We start from the raw sequence: 13,913 nt of genomic DNA, 5'->3' as shown, positions 1-13,913 counted from the left end.
AGGATTTGGGAAGATATTTTGGGTTTGGTTCTGCAGCATCTTGGGAAGGGAGTTTGGGGTTGGCCCCCAAGGTGTGGGAACCCTTCTGTAAGCACAGTCTTGGAGAAACCTCCCCGGCAGCTCCCAACCTTCCTCCTCTCCTCCTCTCCCTCCTCTCCCTCCTCTCCCTCCTCCGTGGCGGCTGGAGCGGGCCAGGCTCCACGCCAGGCTCGCCATGGTGTAACAGGATCCCGTGGCAGGGAATCTTTCGGGGCTGATAAACCCCGAGCAGGCGGGAACTGAAGGCAGGTTCCCTTTGAAGTGCACCTCGCATTACAGCGAGCTGCTCCAGCCTCGGGATTTCAACCACCAATAAAATGATTTATGAGCATAAAAGGCCCCAGCCACCTTTGAGCTGGGGGAAGGGGAGGAATTGCAAACGTCATTAGCTGCAGAGGCTCTGCTTTTTCTTCTCGGGGTTAGAAATGAGGGGCAGAATGGACCTGTTTGGGCCATGAAATTTGAAAAATGAAAAACTTAAAAATTGATTTATTGACAATAAATAACATAACGAAATCTTTATAATATATAATAATATAGATTAACGTATAATAAACCAAACAGATTTATTAACAATAAATAACATAAAAGAATATATTTATAACATAGAATAATATATAATATAATAATAGAGAATATAGTAATATATTGAAATAATTCATTAACAAATGGCACATGCTCGTGGGGCTGCAGCCTCCAGCCAGGCTCGGTGGGAAAAGCTGCTTTAAACTCCTGGGAGCCTCTTTTGAGGCAGGTGGATTTTTTAGGGTTATCATTTCTCGTTTGTTTGGCTCCAACAAACGCCGAGGTCTCGCGCTGGCTCCGGCACCTTCTGGAGTGAAAGAGCCTCAATCTCAGCTGGCTGAGTGTGGAAATGGCCCAAAATGTGAAAAATAGGGGGTTTATCCTCAGTTTAACCTGTGTAAGGACTCAAATTGGTTGACTTCAATCCCAAAAGCAACAGTTTTCCTGGAGTCACAGGAGGAGCGTAATTAGGAACTGGATTTCCTGGCTGATAATCCTCTCCCTTGGAGTTTATCTTCCCTTTCTTCTCCAACACTGCAGACCAAAAAGGCTCATCCCCAGGGTGGCTCTACCTGGCTGTAAAAGGATCCCGAGGATCCTTTTATCTCTGATAAAACAAAGGAATTACACCGGGTGGGGGAAGCGGGACGGGAGGTGCCGCTCTCACACAGGTGGATTTTAATCCTGAACAGATTTAAAGTGTAAATGAGACAAAAATCCCCTCACACGGGTCATGAAATGGTACAAATCAGTTCTGAGCTGTGTTCTGAGCACACAAGTCAGACCCCAGGGCAGCCAAGTCCTCCTGTCCCACCCTAGAACATCTCACTCCACATCTTCTTCCACCTCATCCCAGGTGGATTTGCAGCCTCTGGCTCTTGGCTGGGAAAAGAAAAATAACTTTCCCTCCTTTGGGGAGGTCAGGAATCGCTGGGGTGGCTTTGGCATTCCTGAGGTTCCCTTCCTCTTCCTCTTTCTGTGCCTGGATTTGGATTTTGGCCATGGTTTTGCTTCAGGTGTTGGACTTTGATGTGCTGATCTCTGCACTGGGATCTTGATCTTTGTGGGGTGGCAGCTCTTCCAGCCCCAGCCCTTTCCTCTGCAAAGAAAGGTTTATTCCTCTCCTCTTCCTCTGCAAAGAAAGGTTTATTCCTTTCTTCTTCCTCTGCAAAGAGAAGATTTCTCTCCTCATCTGCAAGATTTATTTATCTCGTTTTCCTCTGCAAGGAGAAGGTTTATGTCTCTCCTTTTTCTCTGCAAAGACAAGGTTTATTCTTCTTTTTTCCTCTTCAAGGAGGTTTCTTTCTCTCCTTTTCCTCTGCAAAGACAAAGTTTGTTTCTCTCCTTTTCCTCTTCAAAGAGGTTTATTTCTCTCTTTTTCTCTGCAAGAAGGACATTTCTTTCTCTCCTTTTCCTCTGCAAGGAGGTTTATTCCTCTCTTTTCCTCTGCAAAGAGGTTTCTTTCTCTCCTTTTCCTGTGCAAAGACGAGGTTTATTCCTCTTTTTTCCTCTGCAAAGAGAACATTTCTTTCTCTCCTTTTCCTCTGCAAAGAAAGGTTTATTCCTCTCCTCTTCCTCTGCAAAGAGAAGATTTCTCTCCTTTTCCTCTACAAAGACAAGGTTTACATCTCTCCTTTTTCTCTGCAAAGACAAGATTTCTTTCTCTTCTTTTCCTCTGCAAGGAGAAGGTTTATGTCTCTCCTTTTTCTTTGTAAAGACAAGGTTTATTTCTCTCCTTTTCCTCTGCAAAGACAAGGTTTATTTCTCACCCTAAGCACCAGAAATCCCGAGCTGTGGGAGTGTGACAGGACAGGAGCAGAGCAGCCCACAGCCCCAGTTCCAAACTGGAATTTGCACCCGTGCAGGATGAGAAAAGGCCCGGGGGATCCTCTTTGCATGACCAGGGCACACAAAAGGTTATTCAGGTTATTTCTTTATTCCTTTGTGCTGCTCCCCGCTCCCAGAACCTTCCACGGACAGGGCTGGATGAATGCAAAGTGCTCAGGGTCCATTCAGGGCTCTCCCTCAGCCCTGTCCCAGATTTGGGGCATTTGGGTGCCAGGAGCCGCGGCCCCGCTGGCCCCGCTGCCTCGGGGCCCAGGGCATGCGAGTGACCCATTTCTGTCACCCTGCTGAGGGCTCTGGGCAAGCAGGGCTCGGTGCCAGGGAGCTGCCAGGGCCCCACAAACCTCCCAGGGCTCACTGACAGTGTGAAGGGAGCCGGGGGTTCCTGGTGTTTGTGGTGTGAAAAGGGTGGGAAATGGGGCCTGGGCCTGCCTGAGGCACCGCGGCCGCCGGGAGCGGGGTTGGCTCAGACGGACCCCAGAGCAGCCCAGGAACGGGGAACGGGTCCAGGAACCCCAGAGCAGCCCCACAGAGAACCCCAGAGCAACCCCACAGTGAACCCCAGAGCAACCCAGGAACGGGGAACAGGTCCAGGAATCCCAGAGCAGCCCCACAGAGAACCCCAGAGCAACCCCACAGTGAACCCCAGAGCAACCCCACAGAGAACCCCAGAGCAGCCCAGGAACGGGGAACAGGTCCAGGAACCCCAGAGCAGCCCCACAGGGAACCCCAGAAACGGGGAACAGATCCAAGAACCCCAGAGCAGCCCCACAGGAAACCCCAGAGCAACACCAGGAATGGGGAACAGGTCCAGGGAACTCCACAGGAACCCCACAGGGAACCCCAGAGCACCCCAGGAGCAGGGAAACAGATCCAGGAACCCTAGAGCAAACTCAGAGCACCCCAGAGCACCCCAAAAACAGGGAACAGATCCAGGAACCCCAAACCAACCCCTAGGGAAACTCAGGGGACCCTTCCCAGCAGGCACAAAGGGGAGGCAAAACCCCCTGAGTGAAAATTGCCTTTTCCTGTAAGAACAATGCCCAGGAATGGGGAACCCTTTATAGGGAACTCGATAGAAAGGTGCCCACTTTGAGACTGGGATCGTGATGGGGCTTGTGGGACCACGGTTCTGTGGTGTCTGGGAAGGGATTTTGGGGTTGGCTCTGCAGGATTTGGGGAAGGGAGTTTGGTTTGGGCTTGATTTTGTAGCAGCTGGGGAACAGAGTTCGGAGTTGGTTCTGCAGGATTTGGGGGAGTTTAGGGTTGGTTGTACAGTGTCTGGGGAAGGGAGTTTGGAGTTTTTTCAGTAGGATTTGGGAAGGGAGTTTGGAGTTGATTTTGCAGTGTCTGGGGAAGGGAGTTTGTGGTTGGCTCTGCACCATTTGGAGAAGGGAGTTAAGGACTGGTTCTGCACATTTGGGGGAGTTTGGGGTTGGTTCTGCTGGATTTGGGGAAGAGAATTTGGAGTTGGTCCTGCAGGATTTGGGGAAGAGAGTTTGAGGTTGGCCCCCAAGGTGTGGGAGCCCTTTTGTAAGCGCAGCTCCTGCTCTGAGCTGAGCAGCTCGGGAATCTGATGGAAGGGGGGGCGTTTCCCCCACTCCTGGTTTTTGCTCCATTTTTTCCCATTGCTGTGAAATTCAATCGTGTTTTGGAGCTCCTGAGGCCTCCCAAAGCCCAGCAGCTGCATTCTCATCTGGCCTGAAAGCTTATCCTCGTGAACCCCAAACAGAACAAGCCTGAGAGCCCTCTGTGGTGAAATGGAGCAAACCCAGCCCACGAGACAGCTTGGGCAGCTCTTTTTACCCTGCAGAAAGATTTCCACCAAAAAAACACTGGGGAAACCCTTTTTACCCTGCAAAAATGAGATTTCCACTGATGAAACACTTGGGAAACCCTTTTTACCCTACAGAAAGGGGATTGCCCCTGATGAAACACTTGGGAATATCTTTTTTACCCTGCAGAGATTTCCCCTGATAAAACACTTGGTAAACCCTTTTTACCCTGCAGAAAGGGGGTTTCCCCCGATAAAACAATTGGAAATCTCTTTTTACCCTACAGAAAGGAGATTTCCCATGATAAAACACTTGAGAAACCCTTTATACCCTGCAGAAATGGGATTGCTCCCCATAAAACACTTGGGAAACCCTTTTTACCCTGCAGAAGGAGATTTCCCCCAGTAAAATACACCAGGGCTGCCACACCCCTAGGAGCACATCCCATAAATTAGGGGTTGTGTGGGTGACCCCAAATCCTGGGTAAATCTCCGTTCTGGGGTTGAGCAGCAGGAATTACAAAACCTCCTCTGGAGCCTTGCCAGTGAAGCAGCAGAGCTGAGCCCAGCTTTGCCCTGGAGTTTAGGCTGGGTTTATTTTAATGCAGAGGCTGCAGCACCGTTCTGGGCTGGCTGCAGAGCTCTTGAGGATGCCTTGGGAAGGCTGAGCTGGAACAGAGACTGGACAGAGCTAAGGAATGAAGTAGGGATTTATTGAAAGGATCTCCTCATGGATCCACCTTGGGCAGTGCAAGAGCCCAGCCAGGGCTGCACCCAAAATGAACCAAAAGGGCACAAAATGAACCCAAGATGAACCAAAATGGCACAAAATGAACCCAAGATGAACCAAAATGGGCACAAAATGAACCCAAGATGAACCCCAAATGGTCCCAAAATGCCCCACTGGTCACAGGGTCTCTCACTTGTATCAGTTCTGCTCCATTTGCAGATTGGAGTTAATTGTCCAGTTCCAGCTTTAGCCCATGCAGTCCCATCCTCTTTTTCTCTCTTTCCCATCCTGTTTTTCTCTCTTCAGCCCACGGTGTTTGTGCTCCTGGGCTGAGATTTGGATCATTTGTCCTTGGTCCCAGCTGGAGCAGGAATTGTTTTGTCTCCCTGCTCTGTGCAGAGAGCTCGCCATGCCCTGATGGGAACCCAGACCCACACACTAGAGCAGCACAGAATGTGAAAAACAGGAAATCTAAACCTGAGATATCAGCACAGAATGTGAAAATAGAAAAGCCAAACCTGAGATATCAGCACAGAATCTGAAAAATAGAAAATCTAAACCTGAGGCATCAGGGCAGTGTTTTGGGGCTCGTGCCAGCACCGAGCTTGGTGCAATGCCATGAGCACTGAGGCTGGAAAAGCTGGAGAAGCTTTTAAGGGCTGTTATCCCGAGGAGTCTCCATCTCTTTCCTGGGAGCTGGTGGCTGCTCTCCCAACTTCCGAGGGACAGAGCTGTGCTGTGACTCAGCTTTACAGGAGCACTGCTTTAAGCCACGCTGATCCCGACTGCTCCGGGGGTTTGTTTGCCCGGTGTTCTTACTTCCCATTCCTAAAATAAAGCCCAGACCCACACACTAAAGCAGAACAGAACCTGAAAAATATAAAATCTAATCCTGAGGCAGGGCAGGGCTCAGCAGGGCTCTGGGAGGAGCCAACCCCGAACTCCCTGCGGGGCGGGTCTATCTCTCGAGCTTGTCCAACACCGCGAGCACGATGCTAATCTGGCCATTTATCCCTCCTAACAGTGCCGCTATTATGGCGCTTAATCCTCCGGCAGAATTCCCAGCCTCGCAGATAACAGGGACGGCCAGGTGGCAGCGGGGCATCTCCCGGGGATGGACTTGGGGACACACAAACCCCACCGTGGGTGTGGGCCCCTCGGTTTGGGAAGGACCTTGAGAGCTTGAGCACATCAGAGCAGGCAACGAGGCTGGAGAGGGGCTGGGAGCACAAACCCTGTGAGGAGCCACTGAGGGAGCTGGGGGTGCTTAGCCTGGAGAAAAGGAGACTCAGGGGTGCCCTCATCACTCTGCACAGCTCCTGAAAGGTGCCTGTGCTCAGCTGGGGCTGGGCTCCTTCTCCAGGCACTGACACAACCAGAGCACACAGCCTCCAGCTGCACCAAGGGAAATATAGGGTGGATATCAGAATTTTTTTTTACAGAAAGAGTGATAAAGTTCTGGAATGGCTGCCCAGGGAGGTGGTGCAGTCACCATCCCTGGGTGTGTTTAACAGAGCCTGGATGTGGCACTGGGTGCCAGGGTTTAGCTGAGGTGTTGGGGCTGGGTTGGACTCCATGATCTTGGAGGTCTCTTCCAACCTGGTCATTCTGTGAACCCCTGTCCATCCCCTGGCTGGGAGCAGCATCCACCCGAAATCCTGGGGAGACGGGGCTGGGGTTTGGGGCCAGCAGGGAGAGGAAGTGAGGAGGGGCAGTGGGGATTCACCTCTACATGCTGGGGTGAAGGACCTACCCTGGTCCGGGAGCAGCTCGAGCCTGGCTTTGGCCAGAAGGTGCTGCTGGCAGGTGTGACAGGTGGAGTTCAGATGTGACCCATGGGACATTTCCTGTCCCCCGGGTGTGCCAGGCATTGCCCAGGTGTCACCCACGGGGTGTTCCCTGTCCCCCAGGTGTGCCAGGCATTGCTCAGGTGTCACCCACAGGGTGTTCTCTGTCCCCCCAGGTGTGCCAGGCATTGCCCAGGTGTCACCCACGGGGTGTTTGTGTGCCAGGCATTGCTCAGGTGTCACCCACAGGGTGTTCTCTGTCCCCCCAGGTGTGACAGGCATTGCTCAGGTGTCACCCGCGGGGTGTTCTCTCTCCCCCCAGGTGTGCCAGGCATTGCTCAGGTGTCACCCACAGGGTGTTTGTGTGCCAGGCATTGCTCAGGTGTCACTCATGGGGTGTTTGTGTGCCAGGCATTGCTCAGGTGTCACCCACAGGGTGTTCCCTGTCCCCCAGGTGTGCCAGGCATTGCTCAGGTGTCACCCACGGGGTGTTCTCTCTCCCCCCAGGTGTGGTTCAGCAACCGGCGGGCGCGCTGGCGCAAGCAGGCAGGAGCCAACCAGCTGGCAGCCTTCAACCACCTGCTGCCGGGGGGCTTCCCGCCCACGGGAATGCCGGCGCTGCCCCCGTACCAGCTGCCCGAGTCCTCCTACCCCAGCACCACCATCTCCCAAGGTGAGCCCCCTGCTGCCCTCCCCCAGCTCCCCTGGGCCGGGCTGGGCGGTGTTTGGGGGCTTTGGGGTCCCTTCTGAACCAGCCCGCGATTCTCTCCTTGGGCCGCCCTGGTCTGTGACACCCTTGGGAGCCTCTTGTGGGTTTTGTTTAGTTGGGAAATTGGGGTTTTTCCTCAAGTGATTGGAAATTCCTCTGTTTTCCTCTATCCCACATCCCTTTGGCTGTGTCCCTGTGTCCCATGGCTGGAATTTTGGACATGGAGCACATGGGGGTTGTGTGGGTGACCCCTCATTCTGGGTAAATCTCCATTCTGGGGTTCAGCAGTGGGAATATTCCACTGGAAGGAATATTGTTAATTAGTTAGTTACCTCGTAAATTGGGGGTTTTGTGGGATTTACCTCATTCTGGGTAAATTTCCATTCCAGGGTTCAGCGGCAGTAATATTCCAGCAGAAGGAATATTGTTAATTAGTTACCCTGTAAATTGGGGATTTACCCAATTTATTATTTATTATTTACCCAAATTGTGTGGGATTTACCTCATTGTGGGCAAATCTCCGTTACGGGGTTCAGCAGAGGGACTATTCCAGTGGAAGGAATACTGTTAATTCCAGCTGCCTTGTAAATTGGGGACTGTGTGGGATTTACCTCATTCTGGGTAAATCTCCATTCTGTGCAGGAATATTCCACTGGAATGAATATTGTTGATTCCAGCTGCCTTGAAAATTGGGGGTTGTGTGGGCGACCCCTCTTTGTGGGTAAATCTCCATTCTGGGGTTCAACAGTAGGAATATTCCACTGGAAGGAATATTGTTAATTAGTTACCCTGTAAATTGGGGATTTACCCAATTTATTATTTACCCAAATTGTGTGGGTTTTACCTCATTCTGGGTAAATCTCTGTTCCGGGGTTCAGAAGCAGGAATATTCCAGTGGAAGGAATATTGTCAATTCCAGCTGCCTTTGGCCTTTCCCAAAGAATTCATGGCTTTTTTGGGGGAGGAAACAAAGTCAAAACCCAGACTTTTGCCAAGCATGGAGCTGCTGGGTCCCAGGATGGCCAAGCTGCCATTCTTGGGTTTCCCAGGGGTTTCCTGGGGGTTTCCTGGGGGTCTCCCAGGGGTTTCTTGGGGATCTCCAAGGGTCTCCCAGGGGTGTCCTGGGGTTTCCGGGGGGATCCCAGCCCGTTGGTGTCCCTGTGTCCCCGCAGACGGCGGCAGCACCGTGCACCGGCCGCAGCCGCTGCCGCCCTCCACCATGCACCAGGGCGGCCTGGCCGCCGCCACCGACTCCGGCTCGGCCTACGGCGCCCGGCACAGCTTCTCCAGCTACTCCGAGAGCTTCATGAACGCCACAGCCCCCGCCAACCACATGAACCCCGTCAGCAACGGCCTCTCCCCGCAGGTAGGTGCCCGTTTCCAGCCTTCTCCGCGTTCCGCGAGCGCGGACGACTCCGGGACGTCGCGGCGAGCCGGCACCGCGGAGTGATGGTGGCTGCTGGGGTTGGTGTGGATGGGGTTGGTGGTGGTGTGGTTGTTGTTGTGCTCAGGAATTGCTGCGGGGAGAGCAATTAGTTGGTTTGTTAATGAGCAGCAGCTCTGTCGTGAGCCCAGCGCTGGTCATTCCCACAGCCAGGCTGGGGTGAGGGGATCCCCAACACCTGGAGCACCCCTCACCACCAGCCCGGAGCAGGGGGGCCCCTCCGGTGCTGGGTGTGACCCCAAGGGCAGCACACCTGAGGGTGGACTCCAGCTCATCCTGGGGGGCAGATTTAGGCACAACCTGGAGCTCCTCCAGGTCTGCTGAGCTCAGAGGTGGAGATTTGGGGTTTGATTTGGGGAAACTCGTGCAGACAATGCTGCTGATCCTGCACGGGGCGTGGGTGAGCTGTGGAGGAGGAAAGGAGTCTCCAAGCTCACCTTTGTTATCAGGGGGAACTGAAAATGAGCAGCCAGGACTTGTCCTTATCCTGAGGGACACCAAATCCCCTTTTTTCCACTCTTGGTCACTCATGGGATATGGAGTCAAGTGAAGGACAGCAGTTGTTTCAGAGGAATCAGTTTATTCAGGATGGGAAACCAAAATAATCTGGAATGAGGAGGAGAAACGAGGTGGGCACCTGGAATGGAAAAGCTGCAGAGGTTTGGAGAGGAGTCCAACAAACAGGGACACCAGGGGTGGGGAGGTTGAGGTGCAGCAGTCTGGGTGTGAAAACAAACACGGAGTGTCAGTGGAAAGAGGAAAACTTTGCAGCTTCTCTGGAATGGTTCAAGCCCCACACTTCTGGCTGTGAGTGGGAAAACCATGTTAAAATGTGACTGGCATGGGGTTGGATGGGAAAATACTGAAATGTGACTGGCACAAGGCAGAATGGGAAAATACTGAAATGTGACTGGCACAGGTCTGGATGAGAAAATATTGAAATGTGACTGGCACAAGGCAGAATGGGAAAATACTGAAATGTGACTGGCACGGGTCTGGATGAGAAAATATTGAAATGTGATTGGCACAAGGCAGAATGGGAAAATATTGAAATGTAACTGGCATGGGGCTGGATGGGAAAATATTAAAATATTGACTGGCATGGGGTTGGACGGGAAAATACTGAAATGTGCCTGGCATGGGGCTGGATATTGCTCCAAACAGGGACATTTGTGGGGGAATAGGCAGATATCCCTCTGACAAGGGATTTCTGAGAGCACTGGGCTCAGGCTCAGAGGATACAGCCTGGGATTGAAAGGCAGGCCTGGGTTAGCTGGGCCAGGGCCCGGGATTAACTCAGATGATCCCAAGTGCAATTTATCCCCACGGAATAAGGCGGGGATGAGATGCCTGGGATGAGCCCCAGGCGCAGAGAAGGCCATCCTGCAATTTCCATTTCCCTTCATCCTCTCCTGCCCAGTCCTGCAGAATCAGGGGCTCATTGAAAGGACCAGACCGTGGCTTTTCCTCTGCTTATCCCAATCCCAAATTCCCCTGCCCCCAGGCTCAGGCTGGGGACAGATATCCCTGAGCCCATAAGCCCTTTGTATGGGAAAGAGAGGATCCTTTATCTGGCAGGCCTGAAGAAAAGAGAGCTTTGCACCCCCAGGAAGGGGAGATTCCCATTTTCCCGACGCTTTTAATCATGCGAGGGCCAAGATATCGGTGTGGAAATTCGTCTGTTCCCTTTGTGTGCTGAGAGCCTAACCCAGGTTATTTCCCGGCTGCTTTACATTCCCTGATCAAAAAATTCCTTCCTTTCCAAGCCCTCTGCTGTTCCTAGTGGAGGGAGATGAGAAATGCTCCCAGCAGGATGAAGAACTCGTGGATTTGTCCTCTTCTAGGGAAGTTTTGGAGGGTCTCTTTCTGGGGTGCTCTGTGTAATTTATGAGTTGAGCTGAGCGCAATCCGGCTCTGCAGCGGCATTCCAGGGAAATCCCAGGAAAATTCCACCCTCCCACTGCCCGAGGTTCCTGTCTGCGGGGGAAGGACCAGCCAGAGGGAAAGAGGGGGTTCAGGAGGGGGAAAGGGGGCATGCAAGAGAGGGGAAAGAGGGTGTTAATGAGGGGGGAAATGGGGTTCAGGAGGGGGAAAGAAAGAGGGGGTTCAGGATGGGGGTAAGGGGGTTCAGGAGAGGAGAAAGGGGGTTCAGGAGAAGGAAGAGAGGGTGTTCAGGAGGGAGGAAAGATGTGGTTCAGCAGGTGGGAAAGAGTGGGTTCAGGAGCGTGGAAAGAGGGGATTCAGGAGAGGAAAAAGAGGGGGTTCAGGTGGTGAAAAAGAGGGGGTTCAGGAGGGAGGAAAGAGGGGGTTCAGGATGTTGGAAAAACCACGCTGGGAGCTGAGGGTGAGGGTGATTTGTCTCTGGCCGGGTTTCTCCTTTCCCCCGTGGCTGCAGCAGCAGCAGGAGGGGATTTCTTGGCACTTCAGACAAGGAGAGGGGCCCGGGAGCTCCCAGCTTTTGCTCCCTATCCAGTTACCCCGGGATTGGGTGTCCCAGCTGGAATCCACGGGCTGTGCTGGCACAGCTGGAGCCCGGGAGGAGAAGCACGGCGTTCCTGTTCCTAAAAAGAAAAAGGGGATTTGGAGTGGCCACTGCAGTATTCCCAAACAGAAAATGGGGATTTGGAGTGGCCACTGCAGTATTCCCAAACAGAAAATGGGAATTTGGAATGGCCACTGCAGTATTCCCAAACAGAAAATGGGGATTTGGTGTGGCTACTGCTGCATTCCCATTCCCAGAGAGAAAATGGGGATTTGGGATGGCCACTGCGGTTTTCCCATTCCCAAATGGGGATTTGGTGTGGCCACTGTGGCATTCCTGTTCCCAAACAGAAAACAGGGATTTGGGATGGCCACCACATTATTCCCAGTCCCAAATGGGGATTTGGGATGGCCACTGTGGCATTCCCATTCCCAAAGAGAAAATGGGGATTTGGGGTGGCCACCACATCGTTCCCATTCCCAGACAGGGATTTGGGGTGGCCACCTCAGTGTTCACGTTCCCAAACAGGGATTTGGGATGGCCACCTCAGTGTTCCCATTCCCAGACAGGGATTTGGGGTGGCCACTCTGGGTCCATCCCCGGCCGTGCTCCCTCTCGGGGCAGATCCTGCGGGAGCTCTGCCCAGGGCTCAGGCGGGATTTGCTTAGTCCCGGTTTTCCAGCCGTGCAAAGCCCAGCTCAGCTGGAGCCCCCGGCTTTCCCAGGCTGTTCCGCCTCCATCCCGAGCTCGGCTGGGAATTCTGGCTCCCACGACTTCACCCACAGCGATGGATTTTGTGACACTTTACCCGAAAACACCAGCTCGGCTGGGCTGAGCCAGTGGGGGGTTAAGCCCAGCTGGAAATTAAGCCTGACCCAGCTCCTTGTCCAGCACCCGTTTCTCACTTCCAGCCCTGGAATGGGGGGGAAAAAAAAAGTAAAAAAAAAAAAAGTAAAAAACTTTGTGTGTTGAGATAAGGAGAGTTCAATAATTGAGAATGAAGTAAAATACAATGATAATTATAATAATGATAATAATATAGAAATCTATTAATTTGTTATTTTTATGTATTACTTTTTTCTTATTTTTTATTATATTTCTATATTTATTTATATTTATTATATAAACGTAATAATATATTAATACATTCATTCATTATATTCATTATATTTATTATTATATTGATATATTTATTTATAGTAATTAAATAATAATAGTAATAATAGTAATGATGATGATGATGATGATGATGATGATAATAATAATAATAATAATAATAATAATAATAATAATAATAATAACAACAATAATAGAAAGCCAAGTGCTGCTCACTGCAGTTGTTGGCCAATGCCCGTCCCCCCTTCCCAGCCCCTTTCCAGGAACTGTCCCAGTTTGTGCCCAGGGAATGGGGACATCCCACGCTGTGGAAATCCCTTTGTCCCAGCTCGGGTCACCTGTCCCAGCTCTGCCCCCTCCCAGTTCCCTTTGGGACCCTCCCCAGTGGCAGAGCAGGAGATGAGGAGGGGAATAAAAATTCCTTGAGTGAGGCTGGGATGGACAGGACTCGGTGACCCCCAACCCAGCGGGCTGTGCTCAACCCCGTCCCCATCCCAAATCCCAAACTCTGGGAGGGAATTGTCCCTTCCCAAGATGTGACCAGGAGAGAATCCCAGAGGATTAAAGCAGGACACAGAGTGGGGGCTCCCTGCCCCTTCCAGGACCTTGGGGAGAGACCCCAGGGTGACCCAGGCAGGGACTGGGATGGAGCAGGGACTGGGATGGAGCAGGGATTGGGACAGGGCAGGGATTGGGATAGAGCAGGGATTGGGATGGAGCAGGGACTGGGATGGAGCAGGGACTGGGATGGAGCAGGGATTGGGACAGGGCAGGGATTGGGATGGAGCAATGATTGGGATGGAGCAGGGACTGGGATGGAGCAGGGACTGGGATGGAGCAGGGATTGGGATGGAGCAGGGATTGGGATGGAGCAGGGATTGGGATGGAGCAGGGACTGGGATGGAGCAGGGATTGGGATGGAGCAGGGACTGGGATGGAGCAGGGATTGGGATGGAGCAGGGATTGGGATGGAGCAGGGATTGGGATGGAGCAGGGACTGGGATGGAGCAGGGATTGGGACAGGGCAGGGATTGGGATAGAGCAGGGATTGGGATGGAGCAGGGACTGGGATGGAGCAGGGACTGGGATGGAGCAGGGATTGGGACAGGGCAGGGATTGGGATGGAGCAGGGATTGGGATGGAGCAGGGACTGGGATGGAGCAGGGACTGGGATGGAGCAGGGATTGGGATGGAGCAGGGATTGGGATGGAGCAGGGATTGGGATGGAGCAGGGACTGGGATGGAGCAGGGATTGGGATGGAGCAGGGACTGGGATGGAGCAGGGATTGGGATGGAGCAGGGATTGGGATGGAGCAGGGACTGGGATGGAGCAGGGACTGGGATGGAGCAGGGACTGGGATGGAGCAGGGATTGGGATGGAGCAGGGACTGGGATGGAGCAGGGATTGGGATGGAGCAGGGATTGGGATGGAGCAGGGATTGGGATGGAGCAGGGACTGGGA

The 13,913-nt window shown here is 52.6% G+C and overlaps 1 protein-coding gene across 1 annotated transcript in view; it reads left to right on the top strand.

Moving 5' to 3' along the window:
* The window catches only part of PAX7 (paired box 7), a 77,190-nt gene that overhangs the window by 25,652 nt on the left and 37,625 nt on the right, over window positions 1-13,913 (top strand). Inside the window, exons 3-4 of the mRNA XM_064397378.1 lie at window positions 7,208-7,373; window positions 8,582-8,775. Of these exons, the coding sequence (XP_064253448.1) occupies window positions 7,310-7,373; window positions 8,582-8,775 (258 nt within the window). The 5' untranslated portion in view covers window positions 7,208-7,309. The remainder of the gene's footprint in view (window positions 1-7,207; window positions 7,374-8,581; window positions 8,776-13,913) is intronic.

This window comes from Passer domesticus, chromosome 22 (genome assembly GCF_036417665.1).
Source record: "Passer domesticus isolate bPasDom1 chromosome 22, bPasDom1.hap1, whole genome shotgun sequence".
NCBI classification, from domain to species: Eukaryota; Metazoa; Chordata; class Aves; order Passeriformes; family Passeridae; genus Passer; species Passer domesticus.
The sequence above is the reverse complement of the archived record's forward strand: the minus strand, read 5'-3'. Positions and strand labels throughout refer to the sequence as shown.